Source organism: Hyperolius riggenbachi, chromosome 7, assembly GCF_040937935.1.
Source record: "Hyperolius riggenbachi isolate aHypRig1 chromosome 7, aHypRig1.pri, whole genome shotgun sequence".
In the NCBI taxonomy this organism is placed as follows: domain Eukaryota; kingdom Metazoa; phylum Chordata; class Amphibia; order Anura; family Hyperoliidae; genus Hyperolius; species Hyperolius riggenbachi.
Genome location: NC_090652.1, coordinates 204,713,165 through 204,737,825, shown reverse-complemented (window position 1 = coordinate 204,737,825; position 24,661 = coordinate 204,713,165). Strand labels below are relative to the sequence as shown.

At 43.3% G+C, this 24,661-nt stretch overlaps 1 protein-coding gene across 9 annotated transcripts in view; it reads right to left on the bottom strand.

The window, feature by feature from the left end:
* Positions 1-8,165: 8,165 nt before the first annotated feature.
* LOC137525748 (cyclic nucleotide-binding domain-containing protein 2-like) overlaps positions 8,166-24,661 on the bottom strand; it is a 67,704-nt gene continuing 51,208 nt past the window's right edge. For 6 of the 9 annotated variants that reach the window (XM_068246942.1, XM_068246938.1, XM_068246940.1 and 3 more), the window contains 4 exons: positions 20,087-20,261; positions 16,829-16,928; positions 11,096-11,247; positions 8,166-8,582 (listed from right to left, as the gene is read on the bottom strand). In XM_068246942.1, the coding sequence (XP_068103043.1) occupies positions 8,252-8,582; positions 11,096-11,247; positions 16,829-16,928; positions 20,087-20,261 (758 nt within the window). In that variant the 3' untranslated portion in view covers positions 8,166-8,251. Of the gene's footprint in view, positions 8,626-11,095; positions 11,248-16,828; positions 16,929-20,086; positions 20,262-24,661 lie in introns of all 9 variants that reach the window. The other 3 variants (XM_068246941.1, XM_068246944.1, XM_068246943.1) reach the window with 3 other exon arrangements.

Sequence of the window (24,661 nt, the reverse complement as noted above, 5' to 3'; positions counted from 1 at the left end):
GGCCGGCCCTGACACCACTGTTTAAAAATTCTCTTAATTTTCTTAAAGGACAGGTCCAAGCAAAATAAAAAAACAAGATCTACCGTACTTACCTGGGGCTTCCTCCAGCTCCTATCCCTCGCCGCAGCTCCAGGGTCCCCGGATCCCCTCCGTTGCAGATGCTAACTTTGCCAGGTCGGCATCTACTGCGTCTGCATGGCCACTCTGCTCACGATTGTGCTCCCATGGCCGGGAGCGTTCTGCGCAGGTGCAGTACTTCTGCGCCTGCACAGAACTCTCCAAGTTGGCGAAGTCGGCATCTGCAACAGAGGGGATCTGGGGACACCGGAGCTCGAATGTGTCCTTTAAGCATGCCCACCCAAGGAGCAGAAGTTAGGAATAGTGAATGAAAGCTTCCAGCAGCTGATCCAGTCAACTAGCAGCTGTGGTAGTTATTTAGTGATAGCCCCAGCTTCTTCCTGTTGGGTTGGCTGCACTTTCAGAGATCCACCTGTTAAGGTCCTAAAGTTCACAGGTGACACAACAAGATTTGGACTTATTAGTACAGATGAGTCTGCTTACAGTTACTTAGTAGGACAGCTCTGTTCTTGGTGCAGCAGCATTATGAGGTCAGTGTTCTGAAGAACTAAGATGAGAGCTGATTTTAGAATAACACACTCACAGCACAGAAACATAATCCTAAAAGAATCAGCTGTTCATTTAAATTCCAAGAGTACATAATCTCCCCAAATCTGAAATGAGAAAACAACGCTGCTTCCATCATGAAGACTGCCCAGGAAAGGAGGCACCATCTGATGCAGCTGAAAGAAATGATCCTACTACAGACAGCAGTGGTACAGTATTATTCTGCTATCACACTCTCTGGTGTGTCTCATACACATAAGAGGGTGAGACTGCAGCTCATCACACAAAGCAGAAAGGATAGTTGGCTGCAGCTTGAGCTCTATATAGGACCTCAGCAAGCCAAGAGCAAAAAAACACATCAAAAGATTGCCTCTCTCACCATGCCCACTCCATTTTCCAGCTTGTACCTTCAGGTATTAGATACCTAACAGTTGAAATAAAAATGTCAGTTTATCGGTTTTGCTTAAAGGACCAAGAAAAAATTGTAAAATTTAAAATACATGCAAACGTATACAAATAAGAAATATGTTTCTTCCAGAGTAAAATGAGACATAAATTATTTTTCTCCTATGTTGCTGTCACTTTAGTAGGTAGTCCAACTGCCAAAAACTATGCAGCGAACAGGGAGGCTGGCCAGCATCATTGTATACAGTGGTGCAGCTAAGGTTTTGATTGCCCCAAGCAGCCCATGAATTGATAACCTCCCCCCCACACACACCAAAGTTAGCGGTGCTCAAAGAGCGCCACTGCAAAAAATATGGGTGCAGCACCAACACTAAAGAAAGCAGCGCGCAAAACACGCCGTGGTGAAGAAGTGGGCGTGGCAAAGATGTGCTGTGGTAGGAGCCAAATATTAGCAAAATGCAGATAGCCCCCGGTTAACATATGAGATAGGGTACAGGTGGTACCCTTAGATTAGGTAGTGAGCTATAGGTGCTTGAGTATAGGTAGCCAAGAACAGGTGGTGCCCCAATATAGGTAGTGAGCTATAGGTGCTGCAGTATAGGTAGCCAAGAACAGGTGGTGCCCCAAAATAGGTCGCGAGCTACAGGTGCTGCAGACAGTATAGGTAGTGAGCTATAGGGGCAGCAGTATATAGGTAGCCAGGTACAGATGGGGCCTTCAGTATAGGTAGTGAGCTATGGGGTTCAGTATATAGGTAGCAGGTACAGATAGTGCCTTCTGTATAGGTAGTGAGCTATAGGGGTAGCAGTATATAGGTAGCCAGGTACAGATGGGGCCTTCAGTATAGGTAGTGAGCCATAGGGGCAGCAGTTTAGGTAGCCAGATACAGGTGGTGCCCAGGCTTACCTCGTTCCAACGCGGACTCCTCTTGCTGCGCTCTTCTCCTTTAGCTGGGCTTTCCAACTCTCGCCACCTCGCCGCATTCATGTTACTTACGGCGGCACCTCTGCGTCATTAGAGGTGCCGTTGGGTAACCATGGAAACAGGACGCCAGTGGCGGCGACAGGTGGAGAGACCAGCCCGGCAACAGGAGAGAGCAGCGAGGAGTCCATGCAGGAGCGAGGTCGTGTAAGTTTTACGGGGGACCACCCGTGACTGCACAGAGCAGGTCGGCGGCCTCCAGCAACAGAGCGAGGCCCCTCTGTAAAGTGAGGCCCAAAGCAGGGGCTTGACTCGCTTGTATGCTGGCGGCACCCCTGATTGTATAAATCCTTTTCAGGGAATGTCTTTAGAAAGAATAAAAACTTTGCTGAGAATCCCCTATGTGGATACGGGCTAGTCCAAATCCTGTCAGTTCTGTCAGATTTATACTTCCTACTGCAAGTGACAGCAACATAAGTGAAAAGTAATTTATGGCTCATTTTACTCTGGAAGAAACATACTTCTTATTTGTATTTGTTTACATTTTATGATTTTTGTGATAGTGGTCACTGAACTGAGGCTTTCACATAGCTCCCAACTGTCCCTCTTTTGGAGGGACGGTCCCTCTTTGGGAGCCATGTCCCTCTTCCCTCCTCATTTCTCCCTCTTTCTATATAAATATATATATTTCTTTACTAAAAAAATGTGTTTGATTGATTCTAAACTTTATTCCCATCTGTTAAACTTATATATTACTAATTTTAAAATGTTAATATGAAGGAAAATGGACCAGGATAGGAAGGACCAGTGTGGTTTGAATTATAAAGCAACATATTTTTCTTTTAAAATTTTTATGGTATGCGTGAATAGGGTTGTGTCTGGGGCATGATCAGGGGCGTGGCTTAAGTGTCCCTCTTTCTCATCTCAAAAGGTTGGGAGGTATGCTTTCATATTTATTTCCTTTTAAACAATGCAAATTGCCTGGCTGTCCTGCTGATACTCTGTGTCTAATACTTTTAGCCATAGTCCTTGAACAAGTATGTAGAGTTAAAGTTGACTGCATTTGCCGCATGCTTGTTTCAGGTGTGTGATTCAGACACTACTAAAGCATAAAAAATCAGAAGGATGCCAGGCAACTGGTGTCTGAAAGGAGATAAATCTAGCAGCCTCCATATCCCTCTCTCTTCAGTTGTCCTTTAATAAGTAACATACTCCCTCTACCACTCGCAGCAATGCTGAACTTGCTGTAATGCGGAGCAGTATGCCACAGAACTGTTCACTATAAAATTAGCACTTTCTGTACTGATGACTATTTCTATACTGTCTGGTTTGAACAATTGCCAAATAAACTTACTTGTCCAAATAAGATCTGATTCTGGCAGTGACATTATTTAGCTTATTAGGAGAATTTTTTGATCACCACCTACAGGAAGATTTGTAACTGTCATTCACGACACTAGAAGCATTTGCAGCAGGAAATCACTGAGACTGATGTGTGCCACACACTAGGAACAGATTTCCAATAGATACCAGAATGAAATCTATTGGAAATCTATCTAAATGCATTATTGGACCATTAGATCCAATGGAACTCTATGGGCCATGGATCTGCTACCAGCAGCACATAGACCTAGATCTTCCATCCTTCCTGTCAGATAGATCAAATCCATCAAAATCGGACACAAATCGATTGATAGATTTGATAGAATCAATTTCTGATCGATCAATCGATCGATGGCTGAAATGGATCAGTGTATGGGCCCCTTTATACTCTAGATTCACCTCTATACCACAGTTACATGAGCACAGGAATGCCAGAAATAAATGACTAAAGGGGCCCATACACTGGTCGATTTCAGCCATTAATCGACCGATTCTACGGAATTGATCAGAAATCGATTCTACCAAATCGATCGATCAATTTGTGGCCGATATCAATGGATTTAATCTATCTGACAGGATGGAAGATCTAAGTTGATCTGCTGCTGGTAGCAAATCCATGGCCCATAGAGTTGCATTGGATCTAATGGTCCAATAATGCATTCCTAGGCCTCGATTCACTAAAGGATGCTAAGTGTTAGCACGCCAGTGAAAAGGCGCTTTGCATGTGCTAACATGCTTTTCACATGCTAACTAGGGTGCTAAGTAGTTAGCACATGCAAACTTCTTAGCACCATAGTTAGCACATGCAAACTACTTAGCACCGTAGTTAGCACATGCAAACTACTTGGCACCGTAGCTAGCACATGCAAACTACTTGGCACCATAGTTAGCACATAGAACTACTTAGCACCATAGTTAACACATGCAAACTACTTAGCACCGTAGTTAGCACATGCAAACTACTTAGCACATGCAAACTACTTAGCACTGTAGTTAGCACATGCAAACTACTTAGCACTGTAGTTAGCACATGCAAACTACTTAGCACCCTTGTTAGCACGTGCAAACTACTTAGCACCCTAGTTAGCCGGGTGCTATGTAGTTTGCATGTGCTAACTACGGTGCTAAGTAGTTTACATGTTCTAACTACGGTGCTAAGTTTGCATGTGCTAACTATGGTGCTAAGTAGTTTACATGTGCTAACTACGGTGCTAAGTTTGCATGTGCTAACTACAGTGCTAAGTTTGCATGTGCTAACTACGGTGCTAAGTTTGCATGTTCTAACTACGGTGCTAATTTTGCATATGCTAACTACTTAGCACCCTAGTTAGCACGTGCAAAGCTTTTGGACATGCTAACTATGTTAGCACCTTTTTGTGAATCAAGCCCCTAGTGTGTGGCACACATTAGATAGATTGCTGTCAGATTCGACTTGACAGGCATCTGACAGAAATCTATCTGATGGTCGAATCTGCTGCAAATCTATAATTGTATGGCAACCTTAAAAGTCTGTTACTGTCTCCACTGAAGTAACTTTCAAACAGGAGTCTAGGTCAGGAAGAAGAGTTGCTTATATGAATATAGAGCTTTTTAAGCTACAAAATGAATGTTTGAATTGAAATATTTCTCATAATAACAGACAGTATTGAGGAAGAGAGGGTAGTCAGCTCTGCTGTTTGACCTTTTATTGGTAAAGTGTACACACAACTTCACTGTGCATTACAGCTTCATGTTACAGTCAATAGAGACTAAGGCTCGGTTCACATTTGTTTAAAAAATGTATCCGTGGCTTCGGTTTGAGGCCCGACCAAAACCGGAGCCCTGGATACAAATGTTAAAAATAGGGGCAGTCTTCACCCATTTCAAAAGCGGATCCGTGGGCAATCTGGGGGATCCGCTTTTGAAAACTGAACGTAGGGTCCGAATTTGCAGGGTTTTCATGGACCCCGGATACACGCAGGGGTAGTGAAACCTAATGCAAAAAAATGGATACCCCTTTACACAGACAGCTTTGGACACAGAAACGGACCTGTTTCCAGTGTCCCAACCCTGTCTGTGGGGGGGAGGGGGCCGCCATTCTGGAGGGGGTAGCAGGAAGGGGGCCAGCATGTGCAGCGGCGCGGAGAGGTGGGACAGTCTCCCCCCCCCCCCCCCCCCCCGTCACCTGGATGCCCCGTTCCCCCTCCAGCTAGTTTCTTTTAAAATCATTTTATAATCAGTGTAACGGTGAGCGGGGAACTTACTCTCTTCCTTGTATTCAACCGTTTGCCGCGTCACTTCCTGCAATGCTGCCCTCTGCACTTCATTGAGCGTCAGGAAGTGACGCAGTGAGTGGTGGAACAAGGAAGTGAGTGAGTTCCCTGCTTGCTACTAAATTAATTTTAAAAGAAACTAGCTGGAGGGGGAGCGGGGAAGGGGGGTCCCAGGTGAGGGAGGGGGGTCCAACTCCCCTCCCCGCCGCTGTTCCCGCTGCACCTCTTCCTGCCTACTACCCCATCCAGCATGGTGGCCCCCTCGCCACCCTGAATCCGGACTGGAAACGTATGCTGCAACTTAGAAGCATTTGGAAAAACGAAACCGTTTGCGTTCCGGGTTTTCAAACCCGGAGCACGGACCACGGACTCCGTTCTGCAAACGTGCCTAATGTGGACCGAGCCTAAGACATATTATTATTATTATTTTTGAGTGCCAACATATTTTGTGGCGCTGTACAAAGTAAGAAACGAACATGGGGTACATAATAATATTACAGACAATAGTGTACACCAATATACAAGATGCATAATTAGTGACAAAATACAGAATACAAAATACAGAATTGGTAATGACAGTGATAAAAGTAACATGATAAATAAAATGTATACTAATTTTCAAGACACAAAAGTGGGAGTAGATATGGTGGGTCCTGGGTACAGGAAGCCTGACCGCCGTTTCACATTGGGTGCCCCATCAGACGCTTTGAACCTGGGTCCCGCCTAGTGGTAAATGGCCATCAGGCTTCCTGTATCCAGCACCCAACCTATCTATACCCACTCCAGTATGTGGATGGACTTTAACATGAAGCTGTAATTCACAGTGAACCTGTTTGTACACATTACCTATAAAAGGTCAAATAGCAGTACTGACCACCCTCTCCTTCCTCATTGCTACTTGTACGTCTCTGACTGTCTGGCCTCTGCACGCTGTTTTCCTTCGAGTGCAAGTGGTGCAACAACCAATATTCCTCTCCTTTTTACAGTCGTGGTGCCAACTGCCCTCTCTTTCATGTTTATTATCATAACAGGCAATTGGGCCTCAGCCTGGCCACGTAGAAAGTTGTGCTATCAAGTTTATTTCACTGCCGATATGTTTTAAACAAAACATCTCACTTGCATGCCTGTTTAATTCTTGTGCTCAAACTATAATATAACAAATCAATCCGTAAATTAGCAGCAAACGTTTAAAATGAGGAGTCCTGGACAAAATAAAAAACATCAGTCACAGAAATCTTCCAACGTGCTGAAAAAAATGTGTGGAATTTGACAGTCTAGGCCTTGTGCAATCATTCATGTAAAAAGCAGGCAGCCAAATCGCTGAGACAATACTTTCCCTGAATAGACATTTAAATGGTATAAATGAAAGAGATATAACGTGAAACCTGTCTGTCGAGAAAACCACATAGAAAATCAGCTCAGGAGGAATACACTTTTGTCTGTACATGGTGCATGTTTAGAGAAGGAGCAACTGTTGTCCTATGTTACAACAGATGACAGGTCTGTTTGTATATCATCATAGCCAATGAACTAAAAGTCACTGATTTATTTATTTACTTTAAGGCTACTTACACACTTATGGCCCATACTCACGAGGGACTTTTGTCGCCCGTGAGTATGGGCCGTCGCACTTGCGCGCACCCCGAACTGTCGCCCGCCGCTCTTGTCGCCATGCGATTGAAAGTTTCAATCGCATGGCAACAGTCGCCGCCGCACCTCCGCCGCAACTGTCGCTAGTCCGCGTGAGTACGCGGACTAGCGACAGCAACCTCCATTGAGGTGAATGAAGCTTCCGGCGGGGGGAGGAGGAACGTCGGCGACAGCTTCCGTCTCGCCGCTGGTCCCTCTTCCGCGTGTGTACGCGGAGGGACCTGGAGAGAAGCTGTCGCCGGCCTGTCGCTAGCACGCTCACGTGTGCTGGCGACAGGCCACTTCTGCAGCCCGTGAGTACGGGCCATAAGACGTTGCGTTTTAGGGGACGTTATGGTCGCATAACGTGCCCCTAACGCAACACCTGCTGGTGCGGGAGAGGACATTAGAGTGAGCCGCGTTAGGCGGCTCTATCCACATAAGGTCTCCCAGAGTGGTGCTGATTGGCCGGCGGGACCACGTGATGCGGAGCGAGACACTCCGCATCACGTGGTCCCGCCGGCCAATCAGCAACCGCCAGTGCAGTGCATATTAAGTAGCCATGTGCACGGCTACTGTAGCGGCATCTCCCCGCCTCTTCTCCGCCCCCCACTGAGCATGTGCAAACAGTCTAACGTAGAACGCACAGCATGCTGCACTTTCACTACAACGTGCAGCGTTACATGTAACGCAACGTGGGCACTGTGAACAGCCCACTTGTGTTACATTGCTGTGCGTTGGGGGAGCGTTACAGGCTGCACTAACGTGCGCCTGTAACGTCCCACTGTGAAGGCAGCCTAAAGCAAATTTTGCATTGTTAAGTTTTGTATATTTAATTCTATTTATCATTACTGCTACACCTGCTAATAAATTATCTCGTAAGTTTATTTTCAGTTTAGTTTTGCTTTAATATAGACTTTTAAATAATAACAAAAAATATTCAATGCAAAATAAAAATGATTGCACCAATTGTTGCTTGTCTTTAATAGCGGCCAAAAGATGCTTTAAGAGATAAGACGCTGAATGAACATTAATTGTCAGTACAATATTCGGTCAAGTCTGGGCCTAGGAGCAGCAACTCCATGAACAAGCTTTACATTTCTTTTAAGAGGATTGTCCCTTCTTTCCTGTGTAGACACATTCTTGCCCCTCGGTGTTGCAGTTGCACTTTGCTGTTTTTTTAGAGCAGTAGAACACAGATCCAAGATGCCAGTCTGGCTTGAGCCAGCTGGAAACTGAAAGCATTTTGTTATCTGTTTTGTTTCAGCCTGATGGGTGGTAAGAGGCTTAACAAGCAAGTTTACTAAATCTTTTTTGAACATGCTCCAGTCATTCTGTTGCAGGAAGAGTTTACTCAGATTGTCGTCACTGCAAGGAACAGGTATTCATTAGCTGCAGCTTCTAAATTACACTGTAAAATTACAGCATATATGTAAGTTATATTACTTTCAGTGATACTAAGTTAAAGTATGGTAACCATGAAGCGAGCAGAAAGAAAACACTTGGAAATTATATACATTCTGTAAAACTGCAAAAATATGTTTATACTGTTAGGTGCCAGCACGTATTTTAAAGGATGAGTGTAGCATAGCACACAGTCATTGAAGGACAATTGGACTTATGAAGCAAGTTTGCATATCCATGTGGCACCCTCCTCTCCCAAGACTATTAAAGTGAACCCAAGGTGAAAATAAACTGATGAGATAAACAATTGTATTTATCCTACTACTCCTAAAAATTACATTTTTTAGATATTATTTTATATTTAAACATTTAAAAAGTTGATTGAATGTTTTGTTGCTTCTGCTCAGTTACAGTCTATTAAGTGACCCAGAGTTAAAATACATGAACTATTGACCTTTTTTAAAGTGACACTGAAGCGGAAAATACAATTATGATATAATGAATTGTATGTGTAGTACGGATGATTAATAGAACATTAGTAGCAAAAAAATAGTCTCATATTTTTATTTTCAATTATATAGTTTTTTTTAAATAACATTGCATCATTCTCTAATATTTGCAATTTACACACTACACTCAGCATTCTAAATGATTTCACAGAGCAGGCTAATGAACTTTTGAACTTCATTCTGCAGAAAAACAAAATACAGTGACAGTCTCTTGAGATAATAAGCTTCAGAAGACAGAGCTCTCTGCGACTTTAAAGGTAGTGGAGTTCATATTAGCTCTTTTGCATAGATAACAACTGGAGTTTCTAAACTCTTCCTGTACTGGAAACAATATTAGACTCATATCTCCGCTACACATACAAATCATTATATCGTAAGTTTATTTTCAGTTCAGATTCCCTTTAATTCCTTCTGCTCTCAGAAGTTGTATTCTGCCAGGAAAACTTTTATGGCTGTAATCTGCTTATCAGTGAGGTTTACTAAATTCCCGACAAGGTACCAACAAGACGAAGCTCTCACTTCTATGCAAAAAAATGAACTCTTTCAGACAGCAAAATACAACAAATAAAACAGCCTGGTTATTTATGTGTTTTGCACTGTAAATACATGTTTATCTCATCATGTCACACGCCGCCTTGGGTACACTTTAAGTAAATAGTAAAGGGCCGTTTCACACTGTGGGCAATTGGGGGATGTTTGCACTGGGATTGGCAAATCAGTAGTGCAGTGTCTCTCTATGGGAGCATTAACACTGCAGTGTTGCAACCAGCAATGCATGTAGCATTTTTGTTCTGCGATGTTCAGTCCCAGAAAAAGGATTGCTAATTCAATTGCTGTAAAATTGCTGCATAAAATCAGCCAAAAAATTTCAATCGCTAAGCGGTACGAATTTTGGTGTGAAAGGCCCTGACTTTCACACCAAAAAAAAAAAATTGTGTAAAAGTATAACTGGCTATACACTACACTTTGGGGTAAACTACTATTATTAATATTTCCTCTGCTCTACTTCATTGCAGAAATCATGAGAGACTTTGTCAAATATGACAAAGTTCTTCCTGTGTGTGGGGGTTGTCTCTGGGTACTCTGGTGTCCTCCATCATCCCCAAATTATACAGATAATGGTTGAAACATCTGGAAAGTTGCATCCTCTAATGAATGAGTGAACTCCAGCTGTTATATGCAGTTATTCGCGGGTAATGGAGAGGAACATCTGCTACCAAGAGATACTGGTGGCTATTACAAAGTAGCTAGCCACTATATGGGCTTTATACCATTAGTATTACTGTTATCTTTATTTACAAAGTGCCAGCATATCACTCAGTGCTGTATAATAAATTACAGAGTGTTGTTGCTTACATAAACAGTTACAGCCTATGACACAGAAGGAGAGGCAATCCCTGTCCAATCAAGCTTACAATTTACACAAACTCACAAACTTGTCTCAATCTGTTTTAGTCTAGTACTACCCATTACACATTATGAGGTTGAAAGATTAAAACACTTTTTTCCTGCCCTTATATAAAAGGCTACAACAAATTGAATGCTGGAAAATAGAAGTTCTGTCAGATATATCCTCACCAGATTGTTACATGCGTGGCCACCGCAAAAGCATGCACTTACAGTAGCAGACAGTCTCACCAGTATTGAGTGATTAGGAAGTCTGAGGAGAGGCTTATGGACACATTATATGCATTGTATGCATCTTGCACTCTATAAACTTCTTTGAGTAATCTTTTATCTCTCCCTACGATATATATTGTATCCAGTACCAGGGGGACTTGGTTTAGTGGGTAATCGAGGAAGAGCAAGATCTGTGTGTGGCTAGATTTAGGCAATATCCTGTCTGACATACAGTAATGGTCTTACATCACTCTCAGCTTCCTTTCAATGTCTATATTGGAGTGGAGGTGGGAACTGCTTATCTAGGAGAGCATCAGCTATTAGAGCAGGTTGTAATATATCACCTACCTGGGGTAAATCTTTAGGTATTTTTGGAGCTTCTCAACTGTTTTGAGATCACAAAGTTCATCAAACTTTGCCCTTTTCAGAAAAATGACTTTGCAGCACTTGCTGACTAACACCATGCCCCGCACATCCTCTGGATGACTCTGTTGTAGTACCTGTAACCAGGCAAGAGTCTATGTCATATCAGTATAATCATGGAACTTTGAAATGATAGTACATATAATACAGTACAAAGTATATCGTATACCAAAATATATTACACTACCAGAAATAGTACTGGCCAAACAGATACACTCACACTTTACCCAAAGGGGCTAAAGCCAATATGTACTGAAATTGGTTACGGTTGATAACCTGAACCCCATAGATGAAAGGGTACACAAGTCTGTGCTACCCCATGTCTGAGATACTAATTCTAAAAACACATAAAAGACGCATATGTTATCATGCAATCAATGGTGTGGAAAGATAGTGTGAGGGAAAAGGGTCTTTGCTGACCCCCTCCTCCCCCCCCACCTGATAGTTAGTGGGGTGTAGCTATCTCTTCCCAACACACTCCACAAACTATGATTTGAGTACTGTATATAAGTCTGATCTGGGCTGTTTGCTGAGGGAAGTTCTATCGGTTGGTGGGGAGATTCTGTACTTGTATTATGATTTGTGCACTAAGTTCTCCTGATGACGCCCCGTCAGGAGAGAAGTGCTTAATGTTGGGTAAAAAAAAATCTGCCTTCTTGTTGACTGTATGAGTATTGGTGCGAATTGCTCAATTTTACTTTCATGAATCACTGCCACTAATATATATTACTGTTAAAACCATAGGCCTGGGACCCCCTGGCAGTGCATTGCGAGGGATTCTTGGAACACGTCAGTCAAGCAATTTCAAATATGATTCCTTGGTTCAAATCCCGGTTCTTCTTGTTCAGTAAGCCAACACCTATTCGGCAAGGAGTCCTTGGACTAGCCTAACACTGCTACTGCCTACTGAGCAGCATTGCGAGCCACATTGAGTCCGCCAGGAGAAAAGAGCAATATAAATGTTATTTGTCTTGTCTTGTAACGATCTTGATTTGGCTCTGCAGCCATGCGATCACTTCAGTATCACTCCCAAATTGCTGCATGCAGAGCTTTGCAATCGTTCCACAGTTGCTGTGCTGCGCTGCCAGTAGGCCCCTAGCCTTATAGTTGGTATAACCTCTCAGGAAAGCTGTGTTGGGCCCGGTTCACATTGGATTTTAAAGCCAAATGGATCCGGTAATGTGGATCCGGTTTCCACTTCACCGTATCCTTAAGACTTTGTTCACACTGGCTAAAGGATCTGTGAAAACGGATCTGATCACCGGTCAATTGGATCCATTTTCACTTCAATCCGTGCACCTGAGCGGGCGGGTGAGGAAGGGTTAACTTACCAGGCTTCTGTCTTCCCCTTTGCGTCTCACGTCACGTCACATGACTACCACACTTCTTCCTTCAACCCGGAAGGAGGAAGTTTAGTAGTCACATGACGTGACATGGGAAGCAAGAGGGGAAGAAAGTGGAAGCCTGGTAAGAAACCCTCCCTCCCCAGCCTGCTCGCTCGCTCAGCTGCACAATTCCCCCCAGACCCCCACTCCCAGTGGAGCGTTCCCACATCCCCGCCAGACTACCACAACCAGTGGATTAGCCCACCGAACGGTCCATTTCTTAACTAGTGTGAAGAAACGTTTCATTCTCCCATTGCCACCAATGCAGGGCTTCATCTTCTGTTTCTGGTCCGCTGGGCTCAGTGGTCCAGAAAATTCTTGGGATTAAGCCAAAAATGGTAGGAAGTGCATTTATTTGGTCAACTTCCATGCTGCTTACAATTTGCTTTACCTTTGCATGCATGGTAGAGCCATTTACCCATTGAAAATATAACATTGATGGTTTCTGCAATAGTAGTCTAAAATTCCTTGCTCAATGCAAAGACATTGCAGAAAGCTCCAGTACCCTGTGCGCAAATTACCAGCAGGTACCACAGCTTACCACAGCTTACTACACTCCAATGAATGAAAACCAGCATGAGTATTACCTCCATTGTGGCATGGTGCATTAGGACTAAACACCTTTAGCCATGTGCAGTGGCTGGCTACAGCTATAAACATTTCTATGGCGCTGATACATTCAACTCTACGGAAAGCAGAAAAAAATATGTGATGGGATCCTGAGCCAGCCAAGCACCAGACATACAAGGGAGAGCCTGTGGCCAAACTGTGTGCTCTCAACTTCATTTCCAATGTAAATTTTTTTTACCATGTTTTAATAAATGCTGAGGTACAGACTAACCAGCAAGCTCATGGTGACCCAGAACTCATTGGAGTGTGTAAGTGTTTTTTGCCTTCCTCCGGATCTGGGATATGTGGGGTGCCGGGGCTAGTGTTGTACTTTAATAAATGCTATAAGGGTTTTACACTATAATATGGATATAAAAGCCAAAGCTCGGGTACACAAAATCAGATACTTTCCTTAAGAGAGGAAAGCCTCAGGATCCTAATGAGCCTTCCCTCGCTACTCCATGGTCCCCCGTCGCTGAGTGCGCCCCCCGGAAGATTAGCGACAATGCATTGTCTAAAAAAAGTGAAGTATGGTGTCTTGTCGCTCCACTGTAACAATGTCCACACTTCAAATAACACTTTAAATTAAGTGTGTGCACTTAAAGCAGAAAGAGGAGCAGCGCGGCCTGGATGTGAAGAGGGGGGGGCGCTCTGTAACAGGGCGCTTGGAACAACTGAAGGAAGCCTCATTAGGATCCTGAAGCTTCCCTCTCTAAGTGGTAAGTGTTAGATTTTGAACCCAAGCTTTGGCTCGGGTTCGCTTTAAGTGTTTTTCACCTTCCTCTGGATCTGGGATATGTGGGGTGCAGGGGCTAGTGCTGTACCTTATTTTCTGGTTGAACTCGATGGACATACCGTATGTCTTTTTTCAACCCAAATAACTAAGTAACTACGTACGGTAATTAGTGATGGTCATGTCTAGGAGTAGAGTTGGGCCGAACCTCCGATTTTAGGTTCGCGAACCGGGTTCGCGAACTTCCGCGGAAGGTTCGGTTCGCGTTAAAGTTCGCGAACCGCAATAGACTTCAATGGGGATGCGAACTTTGAAAAAAAAAAATAATTATGCTGGCCACAAAAGTGATGGAAAAGATGTTTCAAGGGGTCTAACACCTGGAGGGGGGCATGGCGGAGTGGGATACACGCCAAAAGTCCCCGGGAAAAATCTGGATTTGACAAAAAGCAGCGTTTTAAGGGCAGAAATCACATTGAATGCTAAATGACAGGCCTAAAGTGCTTTAAAACATATTGCATGTGTATACATCAATCAGGTAGTGTAATTAAGGTACTGCTTCACACTGACACACCAAACTCCACTGAACAGAACAGGTATGCAGTGGCGGGTTCACTAAACAGGTATACAGTGGCGGGTCCACTGAACAGAACAGGTATGCAGTGGCGGGTTCACTGAACAGGTATGCAGTGGTGGGTTCACAGAACAGGTATGCAGTGGTGGGTTCACAGAACAGGTATGCAGTGGCAGCAGGATCACTGAACAGGTATGCAGTGGTGGGTGGGTTCACAGAACAGGTATGCAGTGGCAGGATCACTGAACAGGTATGCAGTGGTGGTGGGTGGGTTCACAGAACAAGTATGCAGTGGCAGGATCACTGAACAGGTATGCAGTGGTGGGTGGGTTCACAGAACAGGTATGCAGTGGCAGCAGGATCACTGAACAGGTATGCAGTGGTGGGTGGGTTCACAGAACAGGTATGCAGTGGCAGGATCACTGAACAGGTATGCAGTGGTGGTGGGTGGGTTCACAGAACAGGTATGCAGTGGCAGGATCACTGAACAGGTATGCAGTGGCAGGATCACAGTACAGGTATGCAGTGGGCTGAGGGCTCACTGAACAGAACAGGTATGCAGCCAGGAAGAAGTTAAGCCTAACTAATCTTTCCCTATATGAGAGACTGCAGCAGCTCGCCCTACTCTCACTAATGCAGGCACACGAGTGGCCGTAATGGCCGCCGCTGCCTGCCTTATATAAGGGGGGTGGGGCTCCAGGGGCTAGTGTAGCCTAATTGGCTACACTGGGCCTGCTGACTGTGATGTAGAGGGTCAAAGTTGACCCTCAGGTGCATTATGGGGCGAACCGAACTTCTTCCGCAAAACGTTCGCGTGCGGTACCCGCACGCGAACCACCTAAGTTCGCGCGAACCACGTTCGCCGGCGAACCGTTCGGCCCAACTCTATCTAGGAGTACTCATGAAGAAGCAAGCAGGGCCGGATTTGTGGCAAGGCCACCTAAGCCACGGCCTAGGGCGGAAGCAGAGGCCGGGCACCGATACTTAGGCAGTCCTCATGACTCGGTCCGCAGCCGCCCTGCACTTTTCCCGCTGTCACATTGCGGTAGGTAGCTACAGACTTCCTGCAGAGTTGTTAGCGGAAGGAGGAAGGAGTATAGGCAGTAGCTTTTACCTCTGAGCTTTGCAATCAATCATCACTTCTGGCTGGAACCGACTCCGCTACAACACCGAAGCTTCCTCTTCCCCTTAGCTGTCGCTGCTTGCCTCTCCTCCACCAGACATCTCTCACACGTGATGCAATCGGCGAATCACATGTGAGAGATGCCGGGTAGAGAGACAAGCAGCGGCAGCTAAGGGGAAGAGGAAGCTTCGGTGTTGTAGCGGACTCGGTTCCAGACAGAAGTGATGATTGATTGCAAAGCTCAGAGGTAAAAGCTACGGCCTATACTCCTTCCGCTCGCAACTCTGCAGGAAATCTGTTGCTGCCCACAATCCGACGACCATCAGCGCTGCAGCCTGCATCGGATTCTGAGCCTGGAGAGGTGAGCGACACCTCAGCTCAGGTGGAAAAACTTTTGTCTATCCTGCTGTGGTCTGACAACCTATACTAGGGGGACTATTGGCTACTAGCTATACTGGGAGGGAGGGGGCGTTAGGTTTGCTGGCTTCTAACTATACTACACAAGGGAGTGGCTAAGAGCTAGTCTACACGGGGTGCTGGGGATCTGGCTGCTTCCTATATACTACCTAATGCAGGGGGATGGCTATTACCTACAGTATACTACAGGGGGGGTTGACTATTACCTATGCAACACTGGGGTTGGCTGGCTATTACCTATACTACAAAGGGGGGGGGGGGCTGGTTACTCCCTATTCTGGGGAGGAGGACTGACTACTTATACTAGACAGGGGGACTGTGTGCTACCTATACTACACAGGGGGAAATGTGTGTGTAAGATGGGGGGGTTGGTTGAGATGCTATTGGTCAGGGGGCGGCTGGTGACGGTGGGCCTAGGGCAGTAAAAAGTACAAATCCGGCCCTGGAAGCAAGCGATTTGTTTGATCAGCTGTTAGATTTGCAAAGCTCTGATTTGCTGTGATCACATCCTGGTTTAGCACAAGATCATGATTAGCAGTTTAGAGACTTGCATATCTATCGCCCGATCAAACGGATCACATGCTTCTCTATGAGTTCTCCTAGACATGACCATCACTACTTACAATCCTTCTCTGTGTATTAATTGTTGTTGGGCTGTGATCTAAGTGGGCCCCTCAAGATTGCTCTTTAATCTGAATGTCATTGTTAGGCTTCTTAAGATAGAATCAGTCTTTCAGGTAGTGTATATTTGATTTATTTTTATGTTTAATGATTTCTTACATAGTACTGTTTTTGCATCATCATTTCATAAAATCCTTACCAAGAAGTCTCTTTCATGAAGTGAGTCAATCCGCATATAAACTGCTGGATTCTCGTCATGATGCAATTTTTTAAATGTAGAGGTTTCATTGTGTTGTAAACTAGTTTGGAGCAGAAAACAGAATAATATTACACAGAAGATATAGATAACATTAACGTAATACTGAAATATTAATGTTCACTAGCTTCCTAAAACTAGTATGGTAGTATTTTATAACCAAAAAAGTATAGTGCACACATACATAAGAATTATTAAAAGCAGGAAATACAAAGTCATGGAATCACTCTATAAGGCTGGCGATCATCTGCAGTAGTAATATCACTTTCCTGGAAGAGGAAGGTGGTGGCTTCACAAATTTTGAATTGATTTCATGCTGAAATCAATTTAAAATCTGTGTGCAGTGTGTGGGCAGCCAATAGATCCCTCTCTGATCAGATTAAACCTGATGGTTGATCTGGTGGCAATTTATAGGTGTATGTGAGTGCACCCTTATGTTGTTGGATAAATCTTATTATTAAATAAAGCAGATATATTTTATAATTCTACAGAGAGTACCCTCTCGGATCTTTCCCGCACTGCGAGTGTGCATACAGGTTGTGGTTGTGACCAAGAGGGACCTCTGGAGAGGAGTAGTATTCATACTTGTGTTGATTCCTGGATTACTAACGCTGTGGTGGCATACTACTATTGTCTGCATGTGGATTGAGGATTTGTCCAGCTGCAGCAGCGGTGTTTCCTATGAAGCTTACATCCAGACACATTGGGTGATATGATTGGGGCGCCTCTGATTTAGTACCCTCTTCTTGAGTTAAAGACCCAATCATTTTTTTCGGGTGTTTCCAATTTTTTTTTCATAATTTGGAAAAAAATGAACACTGGTGTGTGATACATTGGTCAGATTTTTTCAAATGTAACAATTTTTTAACAACTTAAAATTGAAAAATAAATAAATAAAAAATAGTTTGGTCTGAGAAAACTTGTATAGTGTATGGTAGTGTGATCTGCGGTACTCAAGTAAAGTGACCATTGCTATGGTAATGAACGTTACTAGTGTTAACGCTCGTTAGTAAGGTGTTGTACCGTAACATGGTCACGTTACTTGAGTACCGCAGGTTGTGATATTAGTGTAACTCGTGGTACTTGCTGTTGGAAGTAAGGGTATAGTTGCTGTGTGCTGTCTGTGCACAGCAGTATTACCACAGTTTTGTGTATCAGGCCCCTTGTGTCAATCGTGACACAGAGGGCTTGATGCACTAAAAGTCGGCAATATGGATGTGTGCAGATAGCACATAGCAATTTTAACAGTACCCGTGGTACGTGGGTAACACGCAGCGATGGTAAAGCATGTTATGCAAGTAGCGTAACATGCATTACCATACCAATGCTTGCATTACTCATTTACCATGGCTTGCACTGATTGTGAAATACGTGATACTCTGTTGGCGTAAGTACTGGTAAAAATGCTGTGTGCTTTCTGCGCACATCAGTATTAAAGGCTTTTAATGTATCAAGCCTAGAATTGCTTCTAGGAACACCAGAACTGAGAGCAGATTCCTTTAAAAAATGGTTATTGCCTAAATATCATGAGTCTTGCCTGCATACATGTCCTGGGTAAGGCAATTATTCAATGCAAAATATCAGAACACCAACCAAGAAACCAGAACTTTTAGAAGATAGTGAAAAATATAGCTACCTTCACTTGCATGTGAAAAAAAGCGCTTTGAAGAAAGGGCGCAGGGGATTGCCACTGGAAATAAATAGCTAAATTAGTGATATTCTAGTGCTAGATTGCAATAGTAAAATATCGGTAATGTTTACCGATATTTTACTAAGTCTAAACTTAACCCTACTCTCACACAGAACCCTCCCTCTACTGATGCCTAACCCTAAGACCCCCCCCCCCATGTTGCCTAGCCCTAAGACCCCCCCCCCAGGTGATGCCTAACCCTAAAACTCCCTCTGGTGGTAACTAACTATAAGAACCCCCTGGCGGTGCCTTACCCTAAAACCTCCCCTGGTGGCGACTAACCTTAAGACCGACCCCCCCCCCCCCCCCGTGGCGCCTAACCTAAACCTTAACTCCACCCCCCTACCCCCACCCCACCCTCCTTGCCGCAGAGCTGTGATTTGCGGCAAAGAAAGTACATTTGGGTGACCAGGGGCACCCAAATGTCCCTTCTTTGCTGCAAATCGCAGCTTTTATAATAGGTGACTATGGCGGCACCATTTTTTCTGTAAGGGCTCCTGCGCCCTTTTTTCCTGATTCGCCTTCACATTCCCTTTATTTCAGATTCATTTTAATATTATTTTTCTTTTAGTTTGAGCTCCTGAAGGCCAAAGTAGGTGAAGTGAGGAGCACCTTAGCATAAGGAGGTGTGCCTCGATCCCGTCCCAGTGTCTCTTGGGACCACTGTAGTCAAAAAGGTAGATGGATCGGCACCACCAAGGTATAATCAAAGCTCTTTTATTGAATACAGCAGTGACAGACGCTGTTTCGGGCTAGCAAGCCCTTTCTCAAACTGCTCACCAGTGAAAAAATACAACCCTTTCTCAAACTGCTCACCAGTGAAAAAATACAACCACCATATATAGGCACCCACTCAATGGGTGGGGACACAGACGGACCTGATGGGGAACTTTAAACGACATGCATCATAAGCATAACTCACCATGAGCGATACGCACGCCAGGATCGCACCTCACTGTGCACCGTCTCACCGCCGTAGGCCAATCAGAGCGGTAGAAAGCCGCTTGTGATTTGCCGGCGGCTTTCTACCGCTCTGATTGGCCTGTGGCGGTGAGACGGCGCACAGTGAGGTGCGATCCTGGCGTGCGTATCGCTCATGGTGAGTTATGCTTATGATGCATGTAGTTTAAAGTTCCCCATCAGGTCCGTCTGTGTCCCCACCCATGGAGTGGGTGCCTATATATGGTGATTGTATTTTTTCACTGGTGAGCAGTTTGAGAAAGGGCTTGCTAGCCCGAAACAGCATCTGTCACTGCTGTATTCAATAAAAGAGCTTTGATTATACCTTGGTGGTGCCGATCCATCTACCTTTTTGAGCTCCTGAAGGCTGCCTATTTTCATTCAGCTCCATTTTCATATGGACTTCTAGCACACTGCAGTAAATATAGAGCACTTTGTGTCCTTTTTGGTATTAAGCGGGCAGCAGAGATATTTCAACATTATAGGTTGATCAGATTGTGCGTCATATGACAGAATTGCAATCTGCCACTACTTTGAGAAGTTCTTCTTACCTGCTCTGAACATAAAATGTTGCAGCCTCTTTCAGATTTGCCACCTTCTGAGCACACGGCTTATTGCCACTGTCACTGGAATGTGCCTGTTGAGAAGACGGCTTCTCATAAATTGTCTCCAGCAGTGGGCGTGAATTAAGTGTCACATTCTTGACGTGTTTTTGGCTTGTGTGTTCTGTTTATACAGACAGTGAATACAATGACATATAAAACACTGTACTTCAAATAAGCAGCCTAAGTAGAGGTACAAAGACACAAATTTACATGCTACTAGCTTGGAGCAGATATTCCGCAGTGTCAGTGGGAGACACAATGAGAGGCTAAAAAGAAAACCATATACCATGATAAGAAGCATTCTATTCTTTCTCACTCATTTGTCTGTCCCGTGCTAATAATCTTTTAGGTATGGACTGTGAAATTGTGTACACAAGCATGGGAAATGTTCTTTGCAGAGACAGAGACTCAACCCCTTAGGCCACAGTTCAGGGCTGAATGCTGTACAGATGCATCAGGGCCAATAGGCTAGCCAAGCCTATTTATGGAAGGAGGGTTGACAGCACAGCAGACGATGGAGTGGCATCAAGTGTTAGGGGTAGGGAGGAGAACCGTGTACGCTCGGATGAGCCAATCTGGCACTCTGAATCACTCAGCAAAGCATCGCAGACGCTGTACATCGGGGAGGCCTCAGCCAAGAACTCTCTAGAGTGTGTACAAGGCTTTATACTGGTCAGGCACAGCACAACAAAATCAAGCACATCTATTATTTTGAGCATAGCTTATGACAGATGCAATATATTAAGGGGCACTTCAGTCATCAAGAAATCCCTACTTATTTTCAGGATGGGTTCACACTTGTCTGTGCTGAATATTTAAATATTTTTTTCACATGCAAATTTCCAGACGCTGTGTATGTTCATAGGCGTTACAATGCAGTATGCTTTGCTACAGTACCTATTGATTGTCAATGAGAAAACGCACACAATGTGCAAAATTATGCTGTGAGTTTTTTTTACCCCACAAATGATCCCATTGACTTACAGTAGTTTTAGTAGAGAAACAGGAAAAGGCATGCAATTTTGTTAGATGTGTGCAGTGTCAGGTTGCTTTCGAATTGACTAGGCTTTTGCACATGCTATACTCTGGATGGCCTTTACCATCTGTGACCAGTGAGAATATTTACCGTTCCATCTATATATCCAATTATGCTTGAAGAAGGGTTCAAGGGAACATGAAATGGACTGGTGCTGTTGTTGCACCGTTGATTTATTTCTTTGTTGGAAAACTTTGTCTGCATATTAAGCCACGTGAAGTATTGTTGGATGCATTCTTCTAACACAATCTTGTTTATTTTTGCAAGATGGTCTTTCTGTTTTTATGATTACCCCCCAATATGCTCAAGTGATTTAGTTGGGATATGGTAATAACCCATTGAAAAGTACTTTCCTTGCTCAATGATGGATTATTTATTTAGCACCACTAGGCAGGCAGTGAGCCCCTTTTCATTGACAGTGCCCCCTCCCTTCCTTTAGGTAGGCAGCATCCCCTCCAGACTATGCCTAATTATGTTTATGGATTAAATGGGCTATGCCTAACTAGGTCTATAGATTTAAGGTGGTCTCTGCCTTATTATGCTTGGAGATTTATGGGAGGGACTTATGATCAGACAAGTTCTAAGTAGGCTTGGCACTATATGTTATTATGTAAAGTTCATAAAATTGTATGTTAGGTACACCTTGAAATGGAACCCTATTGTTTTATAATAATATTATACTTATTGAGTTTAGCCTCAGTTTAAGATTGTGGACTTTAACCCCTCCATGTGTTCAGTAAAAGCTGTTACTCTGTGCCTTTACTGATAGTATGTAAGGGGAGACGCATTATTGCTCTGAGTCTCACATGGGAATGATGAGGGCCTCAAAATAGATCTTATAGTCAGTAATAAAATGCTGGCATGAAATACATGTGCTGGATAATTGGGTATAGGCAGAAAGTTTCAATCTGAGGTTTGTGAGAAGATCTATTTCTGCTGTTTTCTATTATTTTTTTTCAGATGCTGTGGTTGCTGTGCAAAGTTCCTGCTGTTGCTACCTTGAGGAGTTTCTACTTTCTAAAGGGATTGGTAATTTAATTCTGGCAGGATTTGTGTATTGCCCAATCAGATTTTACCTGGTTTTAAATAGCTCTATCAGATCTTCTGTGAGCATTTGATTGACAGTAGCTTGCCTGGCACCTCACCCCCCCCCCTCCCTTTATGTCGCGCGTTTCATTTTATTGGGGGTAGTATTGTTTTTGGTTGGGCAGATATGTTGACTTTGGGTATGTATAAATGTGCCCCTTTACAGTACAATTTTTTCATCAGATGCAATCTTTTAACACATTTTTTGCGATCAAATTGTACAGAAAACTGCACAGTGTATGGTGAAAATCAATGTGAAATGATTCTATGGTCAATTGGAACAGAAAATGTAATCAATCCGAAAATTCAGATTTTACGATCTAATCGAAAGAAAGAAAATGCCCCAATGGATCAATTATAAAAAATTGACAATTACTTTAATATTACTTTAGATCATAAAAAATGCATCAAAACATTGCATCTGATGAATAAATTGTACCGTTAATAGGCACCTTTATGCAATGGGCTCTGATCTTCGAAATTATGGTTTGAGTTGTCCCATCTACCTATTGATGTTTATGGGGCTATGCCTAAATTTGTTCAGTGATTTATAATAGTTGATCCAGGGGATCAATGTTATGACTTAGATACAAATTCATGATTATTAATGTGTTCATAATTAAATTATAATTAAACTTTTTAATGGATTTAAAGGATACCCGAAGTGACATGTGACATAATGAGATAGACATGTGTAAGTACAGTGCCTAGCACACAAATAACTATGCTGTGTTCCTTTTTTTCTTTCTCTGCTTGAAAGAGTTAAATATCAGGTATGCAAGTGGCTGACTCAGTCCTGACTCAGACAGGAAGTGACTACAGTGTGACCCTCACTGATAAGAACTTCCAACTATAAAACACTTTTCTAGCAGAAAATGGCTTCTGAGAGCAAGAAAAGGGGTAAAAAAGGGGAATTTCTTATCAGTGAGGGTCACACTGTAGTCACTTCCTGTCTGAGTCAGGACTGAGTCAGCCACTTACATACCTGATATTTACCTATTTCAGGCAGAGAAATAAAAAAAAGGAACGCAGCATAGTTATTTGTGTGCTAGGCACTGTACAAACACATGTCTATCTCATCATGCCACATGTCACTTCGGGTATCCTTTAATACCCAATTAAACCCTAATAAAAGGCAGAAAATGTTGTGTGTATTTCTTATAGTTAGAATAATTTGAATAAGTAATAATTTTTTTTATTATTAAAGTGCCCTTATGCATTCCCATATTATTCACAGTGTGTGATGATCCTTGAAATATTCCTTCTTCCCTTCCCAAATTGTATTTCTACATAGTCTCCCTGTACACATTGTTATCAGCACTTCAGCATTCAGTGAGGAATCTGAGGATGGAGTGAGGCTAGTTATAAGTACTTTTTATACTATAAAGTATAGGAATGACATGCCAGAACCAATTTGAACTACATTTAAACTACACTTAAAGGCTAATAACTCCTGGCACAAATGTTTTCCTGGATCTTTTTAGGCACTAAAATAATGACTGATTTGTACAGGTTTTAATAGCTCTAGGCTACATTCATATCAGAGAGATTCAGTCTTTGCCTGCCCTCTGCAGTATGAACATCAAGGTGCAGTTCAAGCAGCAGCAACCCACCAATAGAAACTGAAAGTAACGGCTCGCACAAACTCAATATTTGGTGATGACTGTTAGCAATATTTTCTGTACTACAGTTGGGCAGCACTGTCTGTTCTATGAAGAAAGGAGAGGAGACGACAACTGGCAGACACCAGAAGGCACCTTTGCCAATGGCTGTTTAGAGATCCTTCACAACACATTGTTTTGTCTTAAATTGTCTTAAATTAAGAAATCTACTCCATGTATGTTGCTTTACTCCCTAAAATCATCAGCATCTGGTTACCAAAAATGCCAAATTTTATAGGATATGCTTTTTATGTTTGTCTTATAAAAAGAGCAGAGATAGAAGTTCCTTGGAGGGGTCTTCCTAAAACATGTACAGGTTTAGTTCTTTGTATTTTCCTTTTTGGTTAACTAAACTGGTCAATTCACTTTTGTAAATCTTAGAAATGCTGCACATAAAAGGTATGGCGAAAACCGCATGTGAGAAATGGCAAGAATGGCAAGGTCCTTGCAAGCCATGAAGCTCTTCTGCAGCTTTGCTGTACTACAGTTACTTCAGTAGCTAATTTTCCCCTGTCCTCCTCCCCACCACAGTGCCTCTTCTTCTAGTCTAGACCTATCTAAAGGCTTCTTTTGTTATGAATGTTCTAGAAAAATATTTTTTAGATTTTTTATTTGAGTACCTAATTAAGGAGTTACAAGCTCCTTGACTAGGATCTCACATACACGCTTATGCAAGTCCATATGTGTTGAAGGAGACATTACCCCCAAGATACAGTTTATAAATCTGTCTCTCACTGC